The sequence below is a fragment of the Chiloscyllium punctatum genome, chromosome 2 (assembly GCF_047496795.1).
Source record: "Chiloscyllium punctatum isolate Juve2018m chromosome 2, sChiPun1.3, whole genome shotgun sequence".
Lineage (NCBI taxonomy): Eukaryota > Metazoa > Chordata > Chondrichthyes > Orectolobiformes > Hemiscylliidae > Chiloscyllium > Chiloscyllium punctatum.
Genome location: NC_092740.1, coordinates 54,058,437 through 54,074,452, shown reverse-complemented (window position 1 = coordinate 54,074,452; position 16,016 = coordinate 54,058,437). Strand labels below are relative to the sequence as shown.

General features: G+C 39.3%; 1 protein-coding gene across 6 annotated transcripts in view; it reads left to right on the top strand.

Annotated features, from left to right (window-relative positions):
* The window catches only part of tmem161b (transmembrane protein 161B), a 101,855-nt gene that overhangs the window by 41,587 nt on the left and 44,252 nt on the right, over window positions 1–16,016 (top strand). For 5 of the 6 annotated variants that reach the window (XM_072582835.1, XM_072582836.1, XM_072582834.1 and 2 more), the window contains 2 exons: window positions 5,427–5,583; window positions 15,407–15,558. In XM_072582835.1, the coding sequence (XP_072438936.1) occupies window positions 5,427–5,583; window positions 15,407–15,558 (309 nt within the window). Of the gene's footprint in view, window positions 1–5,426; window positions 5,584–8,835; window positions 8,842–15,406; window positions 15,559–16,016 lie in introns of those variants that run through there. The other variant, XM_072582841.1, reaches the window with a different exon arrangement.

Here is a 16,016-nt window from a genome sequence, read left to right as displayed (position 1 = left end):
CTTTCCAAGTACATGTACATCCTGTCTCTCAGGATTCCCTCCAACAACTTGCCCATCACCAAGGCCAGGCTCACCGGTCTATAGTTCCCTGGCTTGTCTTTACCATCCTCCTTAAACAGTAGCTCCACGTTTGCCAACCTCCAGTCTTCCGACACCTCACCTGTGACTATCGAAGATACAAATATCCCAGCAAGAGGCCCAGCAATCACTTCTCTAGCTTCCCACAGAGTTCTTGGGTATACCTTATCAGGTCCTGGGGATTTATCCACTTTTAACCATTTCAAGACATCCAGCACATCCTCCTCTGTAATCTGGACATTTTGCAAGATGTCACCATCTATTTCCCTACAGTCTAAATCTTCCATATCCTTTTCCACAGTAAATACTGATGCAAAATACCCATTTAGTGTCTCCCGCATTTTCTGTGGCTCCACACAAAGGCCGCTTTGCTGATCTTTGAGGGGCCCTATTCTCTCCCTAGTTACCCTTTTGTCCTTAATATGTTTGTAAAAACCCTTTGGATTCTCCTTAATTCTATTTGCCAAAGCTATCTCATGTCCCTGTTTTGCCCTCCTGATTTCCCTCTTAAGTATACTCCTACTTTCTTTATACTCTTCTAAGCATTCACTAGATCTATCCTGTCTATACCTGACACATGCTTCCTCCTTTTTCTTAACCAAACCCTCAATTTCTTTAACCATCCAGCATTCCCTATACCTACCAGCCTTCCCTTTCAGCCTGACAGGAATATACTTTCTCTGGCTTCTCGTTATCTCATTTCTGAAGGCTTTCCATTTTCCTTTACCTGTGAACATCTGCCTCCAATCAGCTTTTGAAAGTTCTTGCCTAATACCGTCAAAATTGGCCTTTATCCAATTTAGATCTGGTCTGTCCTTTTCCATCACTATTTTAAAACAAATAGAATTATGGTCGCTGGCCCCAAAGTGCTCCCCCACTGACACCTCAGTCACCTGCCCTGCCTTATTTCCCAAGAGTAGGTCGAGTTTTGCAGCTTCTCTAGTAGGTACATCCACATACTGAATCAGAAAATTATCTTGTACACACTTAAGAAATTCATCTCCATCTAAACCTTTAACACTATGTCAGTCCCAGTCTATGTTTGGAAAGTTAAAATCCCCTACTATAACTACCCTTCTTACAGATTCTTACAGATAGCTGAGATCTCCTTACAAGTTTGTTTCTCAATTTCCCTCTGACTATTGGGGGGTCTATTATACAATCCCAATAAGGTGATCATCCCTTTCTTATTTCTCAGTTCCACCCAAATAACTTGCCTGGATGTATTTCCGGGAATATCCTCCCTTAGCACAGCTGTAATGCTATCCCTTATGAAAAATTCCACTCCCCCTCCTCTTTTGCCTCCCTTTCTATCTTTCATGTAGCATTTGTATCCTGGAACATTAAGCTGCCAGTCCTGCCCATCCCTGAGCCATGTTTCCGTAATTGCTATGATATCCCAGTCCCATGTTTCTAATCGTGCCTTGAGTTCATCTGCCTTCCCTATTAGACCCCTTGCATTGAAATAAATGCAGTTTAATTTGTTAGTCCTACCTTGTCCCTGCCTGTCCAGACTATTTGAATCACTTCTGTTCTCAGCTATACCCGTCTCAGGTCGATCTCTTTCTCACTATCTCCCTGTGTCCCATTCCGCCCCCCCCCCCCCCCCCCCCTTACTAGTTTAAATTCTCTCAAGCAGTTCTAGCAAATCTCATTGCCAGTATATTAGTCCCGTTCCCATTTAGGTGCAATCCGTCCTTCTTGTACAGGTTACTTCTACCCCAAAAGAGATTCCAATTACTACTACTCCTTAGAACTGAGATGAGAAGGAATTTCTTCACCTCATTGCCGCAGAAGACTCTGGAGGCTAAGTCATTGAGTGTATTTAAGACAGAGACAAGTTTTTGATTAGGAATGGGACCAACGGTTACAGGGAGAAGGCAGGAGAATGGAGTTGCGAAACACATTAACCTTGATTGAATGGTGGAGTGGACTCAATAGGTCAGATGGCCTCATTCTTATGGGCATTACTCTTTAGGAGGTCTCTTTCTAATACTGTGTTTTCAAATAAATCACCATGAAATACTTACAAGTTAATCTTAAACTCCTTTAGATACACAAACTTGCTTAACAAGTTCAAAATTCAAACATTTAAAATAAGTGATATTTAAAATATGCATAAATCTCTCAATTTGCATTTCTGTAGTGTCAGATAGAATGCCACTATTGCATTTAGGGGAATTTAAATTAATACGAATCTGGAATAAATGCTATTCTTATTAGTGATCATCATGGAACTACATTACTAAATTGTCACTGGGAACATTTGGTTCACTAACTGGTAAGAAATCTGTACTCTAGTCTCCTCTATTTGTGACTGCATATCCACGGAAATGTGGATGAGCTTTAACTGTCCCCTAGTGAACCATTGACATGTATCAAACCACTACAGAAAAGTGAAACGAATAAAACCAACATGCCACCCTTCATTGACCTAGACATGAAGATCATACTGATTCAAACCAGCAAAGTCTTCCTCAGGACACCTGTGCCAAAAGTGAGAGTTGCCCCACACTGTAGTCAAGCAATAGCCTGATACTGTCATACTTCCTAAATAATACTTGTACTTCCTCCATTTTTGGGGCAAATTGATAGTTGTATGTCTGCCATCTTCAAGATTACTGCCACGCCTCCAATGCAAATGGAGCACTTTCCAAACCTGTGACCTGTACCATCTAGAGGAACAAAAGCATAACCTATATGGAATGCCAACAGCTGCAAGATTCTTGCCCTTGTTACAATCCTGACTTGAAACTATAAAGCTGTTCCTTCACTGTCGCTAGACTAAATTCCCAGGACTTGCATCCCAACAGCACTATGGTGTGCTCATACCACATTAACTGCAGTGAATCAGGAAGACGGCTCACCTCCATTTTCTTGTGGGCAATAAATAGCCACAAACACACTGATTTGAGAACCAATGGAAAGAATTATCAGGAGTTTCCCAGGGATGGAAAGACAAAGCTGTGAGGAGAGACAGGCAAAACTAACACTTTCTCCTGGAGAATAGAAGGTTAAGAGAAGATTCAAGACATATTAAAATTGAAGTATTTTTATAATTTGAACAAGGAAAGACTAATTATTTCATGTGGGGTGTCTGTAATGATAACTTGTCAGTTTAACTTAGTAGTGAGGGTAAGGAAAAGTTAGAAGAAAAGTTTGCATAAACTTATTGGAGCATGTACTGGTTTGTCTCAGGGAGTGGTAGAAGCAGGTGCCATTTCATCTTTTAACAGAAAATTGGATAAATATTTGAAACAGCAGATAGCTATATAGAGAATGTAATGCAATGGAATTAGTTATTGTTGCATTTGCAAAGAGCCAGAATGAACTTGGTCCAACTAGTTACATTTGTACTGTAAACTTGTGTTTGAGAGTTGTCGAGTGTTCTGTTTGGTGGCTGATTTCTGATAATGTGAAATAAAGTCATTGATTTGATTTATTATTGTCATATAGAATCATACAGCAAGGAGGCAAATTATTTTATCTAAACAGTCTATGCTGAACGTAATCTCCAACTAAGCTAATCTCACCTGCCTGCTCCTGAACCATGTCCTTCCAAACCTTGCCCATTCATATAACTACTCTATTATATTTTAAATGTTGTAACTGTACCCGCATCCACCACTTTCTCAGGAAGTTCATTCCACACGTGAACCACCTTCTGTGTAAAAAAAAATTGCCTCTTACGTCTCTTTAAAATCTCTCTCTCCTCTCACCTTAAAAAAATTGTGCCCCCTCGTCTTGAAATCTCCCAACCTAGGGGACAGACAACTACCATTAACTCTATCTATACCTCTCATTATTTTATAAACATCTATCAGATTGCCTCTCACCTCCTATGCTCCAGTGAGAAAGTCCACAACCATTCAGCCTTTGTAACTCGCCTTCCACACCCAGCAATTTCCTGGTAAATATTTTTTGAACCCTCTCCAGCTTGATATCTTTCCTATAACTGGGTGACCAGAACTGGCCGTGGTATTCCAGAAGAGGCCTCACCAATGTCATTTACAGCCTCAACATGATTTCCCAACTCTATACTCAAAGGATTGAGCAATAAAGGCAAGTGTGCCAAACAAATTTTTAATCACCCTGCCTATATATGATACAAAGCTTAAAAAAAAATTAGGTACCTGCACCCTTAAGTCCTTCTGTTCTACAACACTACTCAAGGCTCGACCATTAATTGTGAAAGCTCTACCCTTGTTTGTTGTACCAAAATGTAATACCTGACATTTATTCAGATTGAAATCCATCTGCCATTTTTTTAGCCCATTGACCATTTGATCAAGATCCTTTTGTAATCTTAGAAAACCTTCTTTGCTGTCTACAATGCCACCAGTTTTGGTGTCAAATACCAAAATCATGTGAAAAGTACTGTTTTGTGTGCTAATCAGACAAATCGTGCCGTACATACGTACAACAGCATAATAGAACAGAATCGAATAATGTAGTTTAAAATTGTAGTATTGAGCTGAGGAAACTCCAGAAACAATTTTAGATTTTTAAAAAATGTAGTAGAAAAGGTAGATGGAATGTCTATGCTCCTCTTCTGCAACAATATAAAAAGCTCTAAGTAATTTTTTTACGAATAATGTAGTGTGGATTTTTAGGAAAAAAAAAAGATGTAAACTGGAAAGAACCCTTGGGTTTGGTTTGCAATAACGGTGTTAAAATAATTTAATGAATATGAGCTACCTTGAGATTAAAATTAACTTGAAATAGGAGCATTGCTAGCAGCAGAAACTAGACAGTGGAAAGAGGAGAAATCAAATACATAAGATTCATAAAGTCTTTGATAGAACTTCAAATATAGTGAATATTGATCAGTTCATTGAACAAAGTGAGCTCAATTCTAACAAAAGTTCTAGAAGGGAAGTATATATATATATAGATGATAAAACCAATAAGCCACGGTATCAAAATGATTCCTCACAATCTTACATTTTGTATGTGATAAGAGCAAGATTATCATAAATATCTGTTGGGTATTGGCAGAGTGTTTTCAATTTTTTGGCAAGCTAATTGTAAAGTACGTTGCGGTCTCACCTGTGTTAACAAGCTTGTTTTGATTCAAATTTGGAGTTTGCATTCGAAAATAATTTTTCTTTCTTCCCTTTCATTGACTTCTGGATCATACATGAAGCCTGAGATGAGCCTAGATATATATGATAATTGATTGTAGTATCCATTTCTCTACAGCAACTTCAATTGAGTATGCAACTAGTTGATTTTTAAAAAAGAAAACTGGATATGGTGTAAATAATTAAGAGGTGATACTATTTTATCTTTTTCTTACAAAAAGCTTTGAAATACTTGCTTGTTGAAATGTTTACTTTCTTCTACAGTTCTCCATTATTTCCCTGAGTACCAGTGGTTGGTGGATTTTGCTGCTTCAGCCACAGTTGTTTATATTATTACAGAAGTCTACTACAGCCTGACAAACCCTCACAATGAGATGAATATTAGCATAGTTTGGTGCTTGCTTGTCCTTGCCTTTGTTTTGTATCCTTTTAATAGCTGAAGAGTGCAGTAATTAATTTCTGTTTTGACTACTTAATTTAGTTTACAATGTGAAGAGGTTTAGCTTAATTTACAAGCTACATTGCACAGCTGAAAAACCTACTCAAGTTTTCTACTTTTATTTGCTTACCCATTGGTTGCAGTAATGAATTTGGAGTATTTTTCTATGGTATGTTCAATCTTTAACTTGGATCAGATTATTATATGACCATGTTCTTTGCTTTAAAAAGATTCGAATTTGACTTGAAATATTAACTATTTCTCCCTTCATGGATGCCGTCAGCCTGCTAAGTTTTCCCAGTACTTCGTGTTTATTTCAGATTTCCAACAATTGTGGTATTTTGCTTTCGTTTTGTTAATCAGTGTCCAAATTCAAGGGAAGGTAAATAGTTACTTTGTTTCTTTATTTACATATTTATGGAGTGTGCATTATGTATTGTTTTGTCATGATGGTTGTTGCAGCCTTATTAAAAGCATCAGAAAGGCTCGAATTCTGTCCCGCAACTTGTTTACTCACTTTTTCTGTGCTCACAGTTGTATACTTAGAGAGAGAGAGAGAGAGAGAGAGAGAGGGGGAGAATCATTATGATGATGGCTATGATGTCTCAATGAGCAGCTAGGTAAAGTGCTTTGATATATGCCAATGTGTGTGAATAGGATGATTCATAGTAAATTACTGTAGAGGGAATCCAACCATTTTATTTAAGACCATCAACTTTTACATGAAGTTTAAGAGAGGACTCTATTATAAATAGTATGAAAAGCTCAATATAAGCGTGTGCAATAATTTAATGCTGGTAACCATTTGATAGTGGTTGTTACAATGCTGCAGTGAGTAATGATTTATTACTGTTCTTTCAGATGTATTCTTTAGCACTGTACCAAATCTTCTTGTTGAGCCACAATGTTCATGAGTTTTAAATAATTTGGGTCCTTTCATACAATGATTTGGGCTATCCCTTAATGCAATAAACTAATTTATTGATGCTTGTAAATTTCAAGCAGCAAATTCTTGTTAGCCTGTGAGAAAATGTTATTTATTGGTCAGTAAAATGTTTAATACACACAAAAATTTATTTTGGCTCAATTGAGACCAGTGCAATGATGATCACAACAGGTTATGAGAAGAAATAGTGAAATATTAGTAACCTCACTTTTGCAATGTTGTATTGTCTAACTCCTAATTAAAGCTGTCAAAACAAATTAATTTGACAAATATCAAGTCTTGGAAGTTTTGTTTCTCCTCTCAAAAAAAATCTTTCTTTGTAGCAAAATGGGATTCACCCAAATTGAGGTGATTGAATTGATTGAAATGCTGCATTTCTGGTACTATTTCAAGATTAGTATACACTCCATTTCTTTTTGTTTGCATAGTTAGTAAATATGTGTATTACTTAATTATGATTGTGCATTATTGATGACATGGCAATTGGTTTAAGTACTCTGATCAAGATTTTTTTCAAAATTTATATTTTAAGTTTATTTTGTTTTCTTGTTTCCCTGCCATTGTTTGCTTAATAGGTGGGATGAGTGTAACCTTATCCAATTTTGGTTACTGCCCTTTAGCTAGTAATATATGTTAGGTTTACATGATGTCTGCCTTAGCTGGTGTGGGAAGCAGCAATTTTAGATTATCAAAGCAACTTTAGGCTCGTTTATTTTTGTGCCTTTTTGAAAGATACATTGTCCAGTCAGTTAGGGGTAATATTACTGAACTAATATTCTAATGTTCAAATATCAACATGACAGATTGTGAATTCAGAACTTTTTTTTAATTTCTGAAAAATAAGCTGGTGCAAGTAAATGTATGCATGAACCTGTCACATTTTTGTAAAATAAAACTGGTCACTGCTGTCCCCTTCAGGCAGGGCTTCCTTTCCTTACCTGGACTGGTCGGTGGAACTCTCCATTAGGTAACAGTGTGTCTGACTGTTACCTGAACTTCTGAAATAGCCTGTCAGTCACCATGTTCTCTTGAGCTTCTACAGTGCCAAAAACTCTGAAGGGCAGCTAGCTAACCTTTTAATTATACACGCACTTAGTAAATAAATTTAAAATTTATGCAGAAAGGAAATGACATTTATAGATTTTCTTTCATTTACAAATTCACTTATTTTGACTGCTTCTGCTTTTGCTTTATTAAGATTTCCCATTCCTTTAACTTTCTGATTACCACTATATATTAATTTCAAGCTTTTCTTTTATAATTTACCTGTATTCCTTTTGTCACGTCAGTGTTTTGTTGGAAACTACATGATAGGTAGTTATCAAAAAAAAATTCAACAATTTCTATCCATGTTGCATTCTGAAAATGTGACCTATGCAATTAAATCAAGGCAAGTACAAAGGTTCATTCCAATTTAACGCTGTTAATTATTAAACACTTGATTAATTAATTTTCACCTGAAGCATCACTTATGTAAAATGCATGTAAAATCCTACAGCAGTATATTAAATACAAATCTACCATTTGTGAATGTATTTTTGCAACTAAATGAAAAAGTTTTAAATGACTTAATTTCACAAAGTGTCTTATTTTTAACAAGAATGGTTATGCTGTATCTTGCTTGTACTTGCAATAACATACACTACCTGTGTAAAACCTTATTTTTAAAAAACTACTGCTCTGAAGTACAGTTAATCAAGCAGTATCTTTGATGTCAAATATTTATGGAATTTTATCTTCCAGGAAGAAAATCTGATAACTCTGTAGCTGGGCATCTCAAGTTACTTTGAGAGACCATGTTTTAATTTTGGACTGCTTTAACATTGTACTGATTAGACTGGATGTTTAATAGCAGTTTGACTTTGAGCCTGTTAACATTAGATACCTAGAGACTGCCACTCTAGCAGCCAGGAAAGTCTTGGTGGGCAAAGTTTTGGATAATTGCAGACCAAAGGTGTGTTGGAAAGAATGAGGCTGAAGTAGTTCAAATATTAACAATTTTTTTTGGAGAAGATTTGTAGCTCCGATTGATAAGTCTGTAAGTTTGCTAGCTGAGCTTGAAGGTTTGTTGTCATACATTTCATCATCATACTAGGTAACATCATCAGTGAGAGGCTCCGGCGAAGTACTGGTGGTATGCCCCACCTCTTTATTTATAGGTCTTGGTTTCTGAAGGTGGGTGATGCCATTTCCGGTTCTGTTTTTTATTCAAGAGAAGGTAGATAGGACCAAAATCGATGGAGTTCTGGTTAGAATGCCGTAACTGTAATAATTCTTTTGCGTGCCTTTGTTTTGCCTGTCTGAGCGTGTGTGTGTTGTCCCAGTAAAAATTGTGTCCTTCTTTATCTGTGTGTACTGAAACTAGTGATAGTGGTTTGTGTCTTTTGGTGGCCAATTGGTGTTCGTGTATCCTGGTGGCAAGTTTCCTGCTAGTTTGTCAGATGTAGTGTTTTTTTTTACAGCTCTTGCATGGTACCTTGTAAATATAGTAATCTTGTAAATCTTAGTTTTGCTGGCAGTATCTAAATGGATCCTTTAGGTTCATTAGTCACTGTTTAAGTGTTTTTGTAGGTTTGTGGCCTACCATAATGGCAAGGTGCCTGAGTATTTTGAAAGTGATTTCTGATATGTCTTTGATGTATGGTAGTGTGGCTATAGATTTTGGTTGCATTGTATCTGCTTGTTTGATTTTGTTTCTGAGGAATCGGCAGATTGTGTTTATTGGGTCCCTGTTTTTCACCAGCAAAACTAACATCATTTACAAGATACCGTGCAAGAACTGTGGAAAGCGCTGCATTGAGCAGGCTGGTGGGGGACTTGCCGTCGGGATGCATGAACACCCCACTGTCACTGGTTTCTGTGCATACGGACGGAGGGGGAAGCCACTTTGACTTGGATGGCGTGCACTCTCGGACAGGTGAGGTAGGGACATGCACAGGAATTGTTGGAGGTGTGGAGTTCTAGCCAGAACTCCATCAATAAACACATTGATTTGGGTCCTATCTACCTTCCCTTGAAGAGAAGAGCTGGAGGTGACATCACCCACCTAGAGAGGCCGGGATCTATGGGCGGAGGGGCGGGATGTGCCGCTGGTGCTTTGCCTGGGGCTCTCACTGGTGATGTTTCCTAGTGTGGTGACGGAACATCTGGGAGCAGGCCTTTAGGCTCGGTGGGCAAACTTACAGACTTAGTCCAATTACTCTTTATAGAATTCAGAATACTTCTGCTCCCAACCTGAGCTGACAGCCTTTGTTGGTAGATGTGATCCAGTTTTACTATATGTAACATTCATGCCAGACACTACTCTGTAGGCATTTGAAATTATATTGTATCATTAATACATCAGAAACTCAGATTCATCATTATTCAAGAGGGTCCTGTCTGAATCCAACAGGTGTTTCAACTGTCCAAAAAACAATGCTATTATTAGAGGGAGGAATGGTGACTTCATAGCCTGGATTTTAACTCTCTCTTGTTCCATCCAATTTCTGCTGGATAGGGGAATTATTTCCTCTTTTTATTCCATTGCACAATGTGAAGTTTCACAAAATAACATACTTACGAGGTGTTGTTAGTCAGCCAAAGTAGCGTAAAAAATGTCATCTTTAAGATTGCGACTGAATTGTTATTTTCAATGTGTATTGTAAACTTTTGGGAGTCTTCGTTATTCTCAAACATTCGCTATTCAGATCTCACCAAGCAAATGTGATTTTCACAGAACATTTAGCTATTGTACCTTGTGGAGGTTGTTCTAGATTGTAATTAAAGCATCAGTCTGTGCTCTCTAGTGGTTTATGATGTTATTAGAGCAACATGATTGAATTACAGTATTGTAAATCTCTCTGCGATAGTCATTGTTCTGTGTTCTTCGCTTTGTATAAAAGTGTTTTATTTATGAGCTAAATTGTTCTTTAGCAGACAAGCAATCTATCTATGGTGATGTAATCTTACCCAGAATGTCCTCAGGAATGGAATGTTACTCCCCAGATGCAATATTGCAAGCATGATTGCTGCTATGCTGAGACATGATTGGTTCAAGGACTTTGTTACAAAGTCAGTTGTTTTCAGACTAAGTAATGTTCCTCTTTTAATATAAAATTTGAGGAACAAATTGACACATGGAATGTGGGTAATCTTCCACATGTGGGAATGTCGAACTTCAATTAAATTGTCAATGAATCAAAGAGCATCATATGATTTGCTTCTTGTTCGTTGATGGCCCAGAATTTGTGGTCAGTGACAAAGCGAGGTGCTCATAGCTGTTTTCAAGAAAAGCTGCCAGTAAAAATCTAGCAACCTCTTTCCAACAATAGTTTGATGCTGAGTCAACGGGATGTCTTGGATTACAGAGGCAAAGATTTCAGCAAACAGGTAAAATTTCAAACACAAACAGAAAGTTCTGAAGAAACTTGCGTCTGGTAGCATTGTGGAGAGAAAAGCAGAGTTAACATTTTAAATCAGAACTTGAGGAACAACACCTCGTTTCTCACAGACACTTTACAGCCTCCACATCTCAACATTAAGCTCAATAACTTCAAAAACTGAATGCATTGTTTTTTTTCTCCTTTTTTTTTGCATTCTCCCCAATCTCTCTCTCTTTTTCTCTCTCTCTCTCTCTCTCTCTCTCTCTCTCTCTCTCTCTCTCTCTCTCATATGCGCACACACACAGCCTTGTCTTGTGTACTTTTGTACTTAATAGTGAGAGGACCAATTCTCTCCCTTTGCACCCAATCTGCAATTATTTATTTATTTATCCACCATTAACAACCCCTTTGTTCTTTGCACTGGGTCAAAAGTAATTAGAAAAAATTCCGACACCTTTTCTTCTATAAATGTCATACCAAATTCTCAACATTAACTCTCTTCCTCCTCCACAGATGCTCCAGACTTGCTGAGTTTCTTCAGCATTCTCTGTGATTTTTTTCATTATGACAATACCATTTGTGAGGTCTTGCTATGTACTAATTGGCTGCCTCCAGGTGGAGGCCGGTACAATTATAACATTTAAAAGGCATCTGGATGAGTACATGAATAGGAACGGTTTAGAGGATATGGCCAAGTGCTGGCAAATGGCACTAGATTAATTTAGGATGTCTTGTCAGCATGGACGAGTTGGACTGAAGAGTCTGTTTATGTGTTGTACATCTCTATGACTCGATTACTTTATTACAATAGCAACTTCACTTCAAACAATAACTAATTATCTGCAAAGCATATTGGGGTTTCCTTGAGTCATAATGGTTTCAGTGGAGTAATAGTAAATGTTGACATTTTTGGTAACAGCAAATTCTAGCTCATAACACCAGTGACTCTGATTTATTTGAATTGGTAATACAGGACTGATTGGATACCTTCAGTTACAGTCTTGATTTGCTATCCAATTTCATCTAGTTTTGACACAGTACTGACTGGGATAGAGGATTATGAATTTAAGTGGCTCTGGTCAATGGCAGAGCATTGAATTACAGACATAGAAATTAAATAATGGATTAGCTTTGTTTGAAATTAACAGAATGTGTGATTGTATGATACAAAGTATTACTGAAGGAAGTATCTGTAACAGTTTTGAGATCAATCTTGTAATATAGTGCAGAAACATGGGCAACCTCCAGAAAAAAGGAACAGTAACTGGAACAGAAAAAAGGAACAGTAATCTCAATGCTGAGATGGATGTTTGGTGTGACTACAAAGGACAATATCAAAGGATCAATGAATAGTGTGAAAATATCAAAGAAAATAGCTGAAAATAATTGAAATAGAATGGTCATCTGTTATGGAGTGAGACAGAGCATGTGGTGAAAAGAGTGACGGAGATGGGATTGTCCAGAAGAAGAAATAGGGAAAGTTGAAGGAAGAATGCAGTTGCTTTGGAAGAGGAATAGGTTTTCTTTTAAGAAAAGCCTTTGGAACAGCATTTTAGTAGATGTACTTAATAGTGAGAGGACCAATTCTCTCCCTTTACACCCAATCTGCATTTTAGTAGATCAGAGATATATTTATCAGTTGAATCTCACCTAAAAGGAGATTAACGTACAAATAATAGAAAGCATAATAACTTTTTAACAAAAGGTAATTAGAATCAAAAGCAAAATTAATACAGTGAATGAGGGTGTGGGTAAAATATGCCACTTAATTTCAAGTTTTCTGAATCAAAATTGGAATAAAGTTTGATATACCAGGGTTAGTATAACTTTTCCGATCATTTAGCTTTGTGACATGCATAGCCCAATACTAACTGTCATATCACTTTTAAAAATTTATTCGTTCATTGGATGAGGACATCACTGGCCTCGCCAGCATTTATTACTCATCCTTAATTGCCCAGAGGGCAGTTAAGAGTCACCCGCATTGCTGTGGGTCTGGTGTCACATACAGGCCAGACCAGATAAGGATGGCAGTTTTCTTTCCTAAAGGACATTAGTGAACCAGATGGGTTTTTCTGGCAATTGGCAATGGATTTGTGGTCATCATTTTAGCTGATTTTACTGAAACCTTAATAAAAATGCCCGAAGCCAGCAATTGGCAAGTCTAAGAACTCTTTGTGTGAATTAGTAATAGAAGCATCATCTTCAGCATAGATCCTACAATAAAAAGATCCTTTTATGAGCAATTTGTTAATTATATAATGTTTAACCGATTTCTTGAAGTTAATTGAGGAAGGATTCTCTGCTGTAAATGCAAGGAAGGCAGTTGATGTATTCTATTTAAGTTTCGCCGCTGGACAGGACTGCTCCGAGTGCTATCTTACAGGAGTCGAGTGCTGGTCATAAACCAGCTGGTGGCCGCCATGCTGTGGTACCGGCTGGTCACTTTGGTCCCTCCTCCTGGCTTTGTCGCTGACATCCAGAGAACGTTGGTTGACTTCTTCTGGGACAAAAAGATGCACTGGGTCGCTGTGCAGGTTCTGAGTCTCCCTATTGAGGAGGGCGGTCAGTCGCTGGTGTGCGTCCGCACTCAGGTCACGACGTTCCGCCTTCAGACCTTGCGGCGATACCTTTACGTCAAGCCTCCTCCTAGGTATAGACATATTTTTTCTGCCAGGTGCGTAACCTCAACTACGACACGCAGCTCCTGTTCGTCCACCGTGACGGTTTGGAGTTCGCCCTCAAGACGCTGCTTGTCTTTTACCAGGACCTGATCACTGTCTGGAACATGGTTGAATCGCGCCATGCCTACCCTCTGGCAGGAGCAGCGGCTGTCGTCAGGGAGCCGTTGCTCAGGAATCCGCACCTCCGTACTCGTGGGTTCGAGTGGCTGTCGGAGGGGAGGGCCGTAGCAGCGAGGGTGACCAGGGTCGGGGACATGCTGGGTGCCGGGGTTCTGGGCTGGACGCTGCCGCAGGACATAGCGAGCAGGGCAGCGGTAGACGTCCAGTACGTGGCCACCGCCATCCGACGCCTTAAAATGGCGGTGCTCGGACCCGACATAGTGCACCAGTTGGAGGGCACTCAGGTGTGCGGTGGGATCCCGTCCGCGTTCACCCCAGCCCGGACGGAATTTCACATTGGCCCAAGGTCCCGTACTTCCCGCAGGAGCCTGTGCCCCACAACCTGAGCCGCCTCCGGAATTTTAATTTTGTTCCCTTTCAGGGGGTAAAAAGGCGGGCCCTGTATAGACTGCTGCTGCACACCGTCCACCTCTTCTCCCTCCTCCACCGTCCAGACACGCCTTGGCGTGCCCATTTGTCACCGGGCGGTGGGGATCCCCAGTGGAGGGCTCTCTACGCGGGAGTCCTCCCCCTTTCTCTCGGGGATCTGGGGTGGAGGGTGCTGCACGCAGCAGTCCCCTGCAACCGCAGATTGCGGTGGTTCACGGACTCCCAGCCGAGCTGCTTGTTCTGTGGTGCTGTGGAGTCCGTGGACCACGTGTATATTGGGTGTGGGCGTTTGCACTCTCTCTTTGATTTTCTTAAAAACCACCTCCTCTGCTTTTGGTTGCACTTCAGTCCCACGCTCCTGATCTTCAGGCACCCGGTACGGAGGAGGGAGGGCAGGTCTGGAGACCTCCTCGTGGATCTCCTCCTGGGCCTGGCCAAACTGGCCATAAACAGGTCCAGACAGCGGGCCATAGAGTGCGTCGTTAGGGCCGACTATTTGCCCTTCTTCCACGGTTACGTTAGAGCCCAGGTGTCCTTGGAGAATGAGCATGCAGTGTCCACCAACACCCTGGAGTTGTTCAGGGAGAGGTGGACACCACAGGGAGTGGAGTGCATTATTTCCCCCTCCAACTCTATTTTGATTTAGTCCCTGCCCTCCCGTTCACTGTTTTGATCACACAGCATTGCCCTTTGATGTGAAGGGCAGTGCTTGCCACTGGCCACCTGGGTTTTTTCCTATCTTCCTGGTGGTGGAAATCGAATAAAGATTCATGCACTTTGTATCTCTCACTGTCTGTCACACCTGCACACACACACCATGGGTGCTGGGGAAAAATAAGCAGTACCGCAGTTAGGCGGTAGTGTGGGGGTTTAAAAGAAAAAAGAAAAAAAAACAGAATGCCCCTTCAGTAAAAAAAAAGAAAAAAAAATGAAATGTATCTGTTAAGAAATGAAAGACACATTGGAATCAAAGAATAAACATTCTCCATTTGAAACGTAGATATGCAACTCACTAAAAAATTGCAATTTAAAGTATTCACATGGAAGGAAGAGAAAAAGGATTAGTTGTAAATGTATTACAAGCAACAAAGCACCTGAAATTTCTGTATGATAACTTTGAATTATTTGTAGCACTATAACTACCTTAGAAATCTATTTTTATTTGTCTCCAAGTTCTTTACTCCATTTGATATATTGTGTCTTAACCAACTTTGAAATTGTGCATTGATTTTAACATGTTTTCCTTAACAAATGTTCTTCAGTAAGGCACTGTTTTCTCTGACAACTCACTACTTTAAAGTGGAAGAAGGTGGAGAGAGGTCAGTCTGCATCACATTTGGCTTTTTCTTCTTTGTAAAAGCCATGGCAATCCTAATTGTGACTGAGAACTATCTGGAGTTCGGACTCGAGACAGGTACTTAAGGCGCTGATTCTAAAAGTTTTAACTAATATACACTAGAATGTCAACTTTCAGCCTTAAGTAGGTACAGCCTTGTAGCTCAACTTTATTTTGGCATCATTGCAACTATTTTTTCAAATGTTGATTTGCATTAATGCTGCTCTCAAATATTTTCAATTACTTTTTCTGTGGCTGGTCGTCTATTTATCTTTCACTTTATGTAAGGATTATGATGTTTCTTTGGGGTGCACATTTGCTTAATTTCTTACCACTGACAAACCTGTAGCTGAGAAGAGAACAATGGGGGAGATAGAGAAACAAAAAAAGGGACTAAAGAGGCAGGATGGACTGACACTATCAACAAGTAGGTGTGGGATTGAGTAGGTGGTGACTAGAGTCTGACAAACTACTGTCAATTCTCTTACACTCGCTATGATATTGATGATTCCACATAGAGATCAGAAGGCATCAGT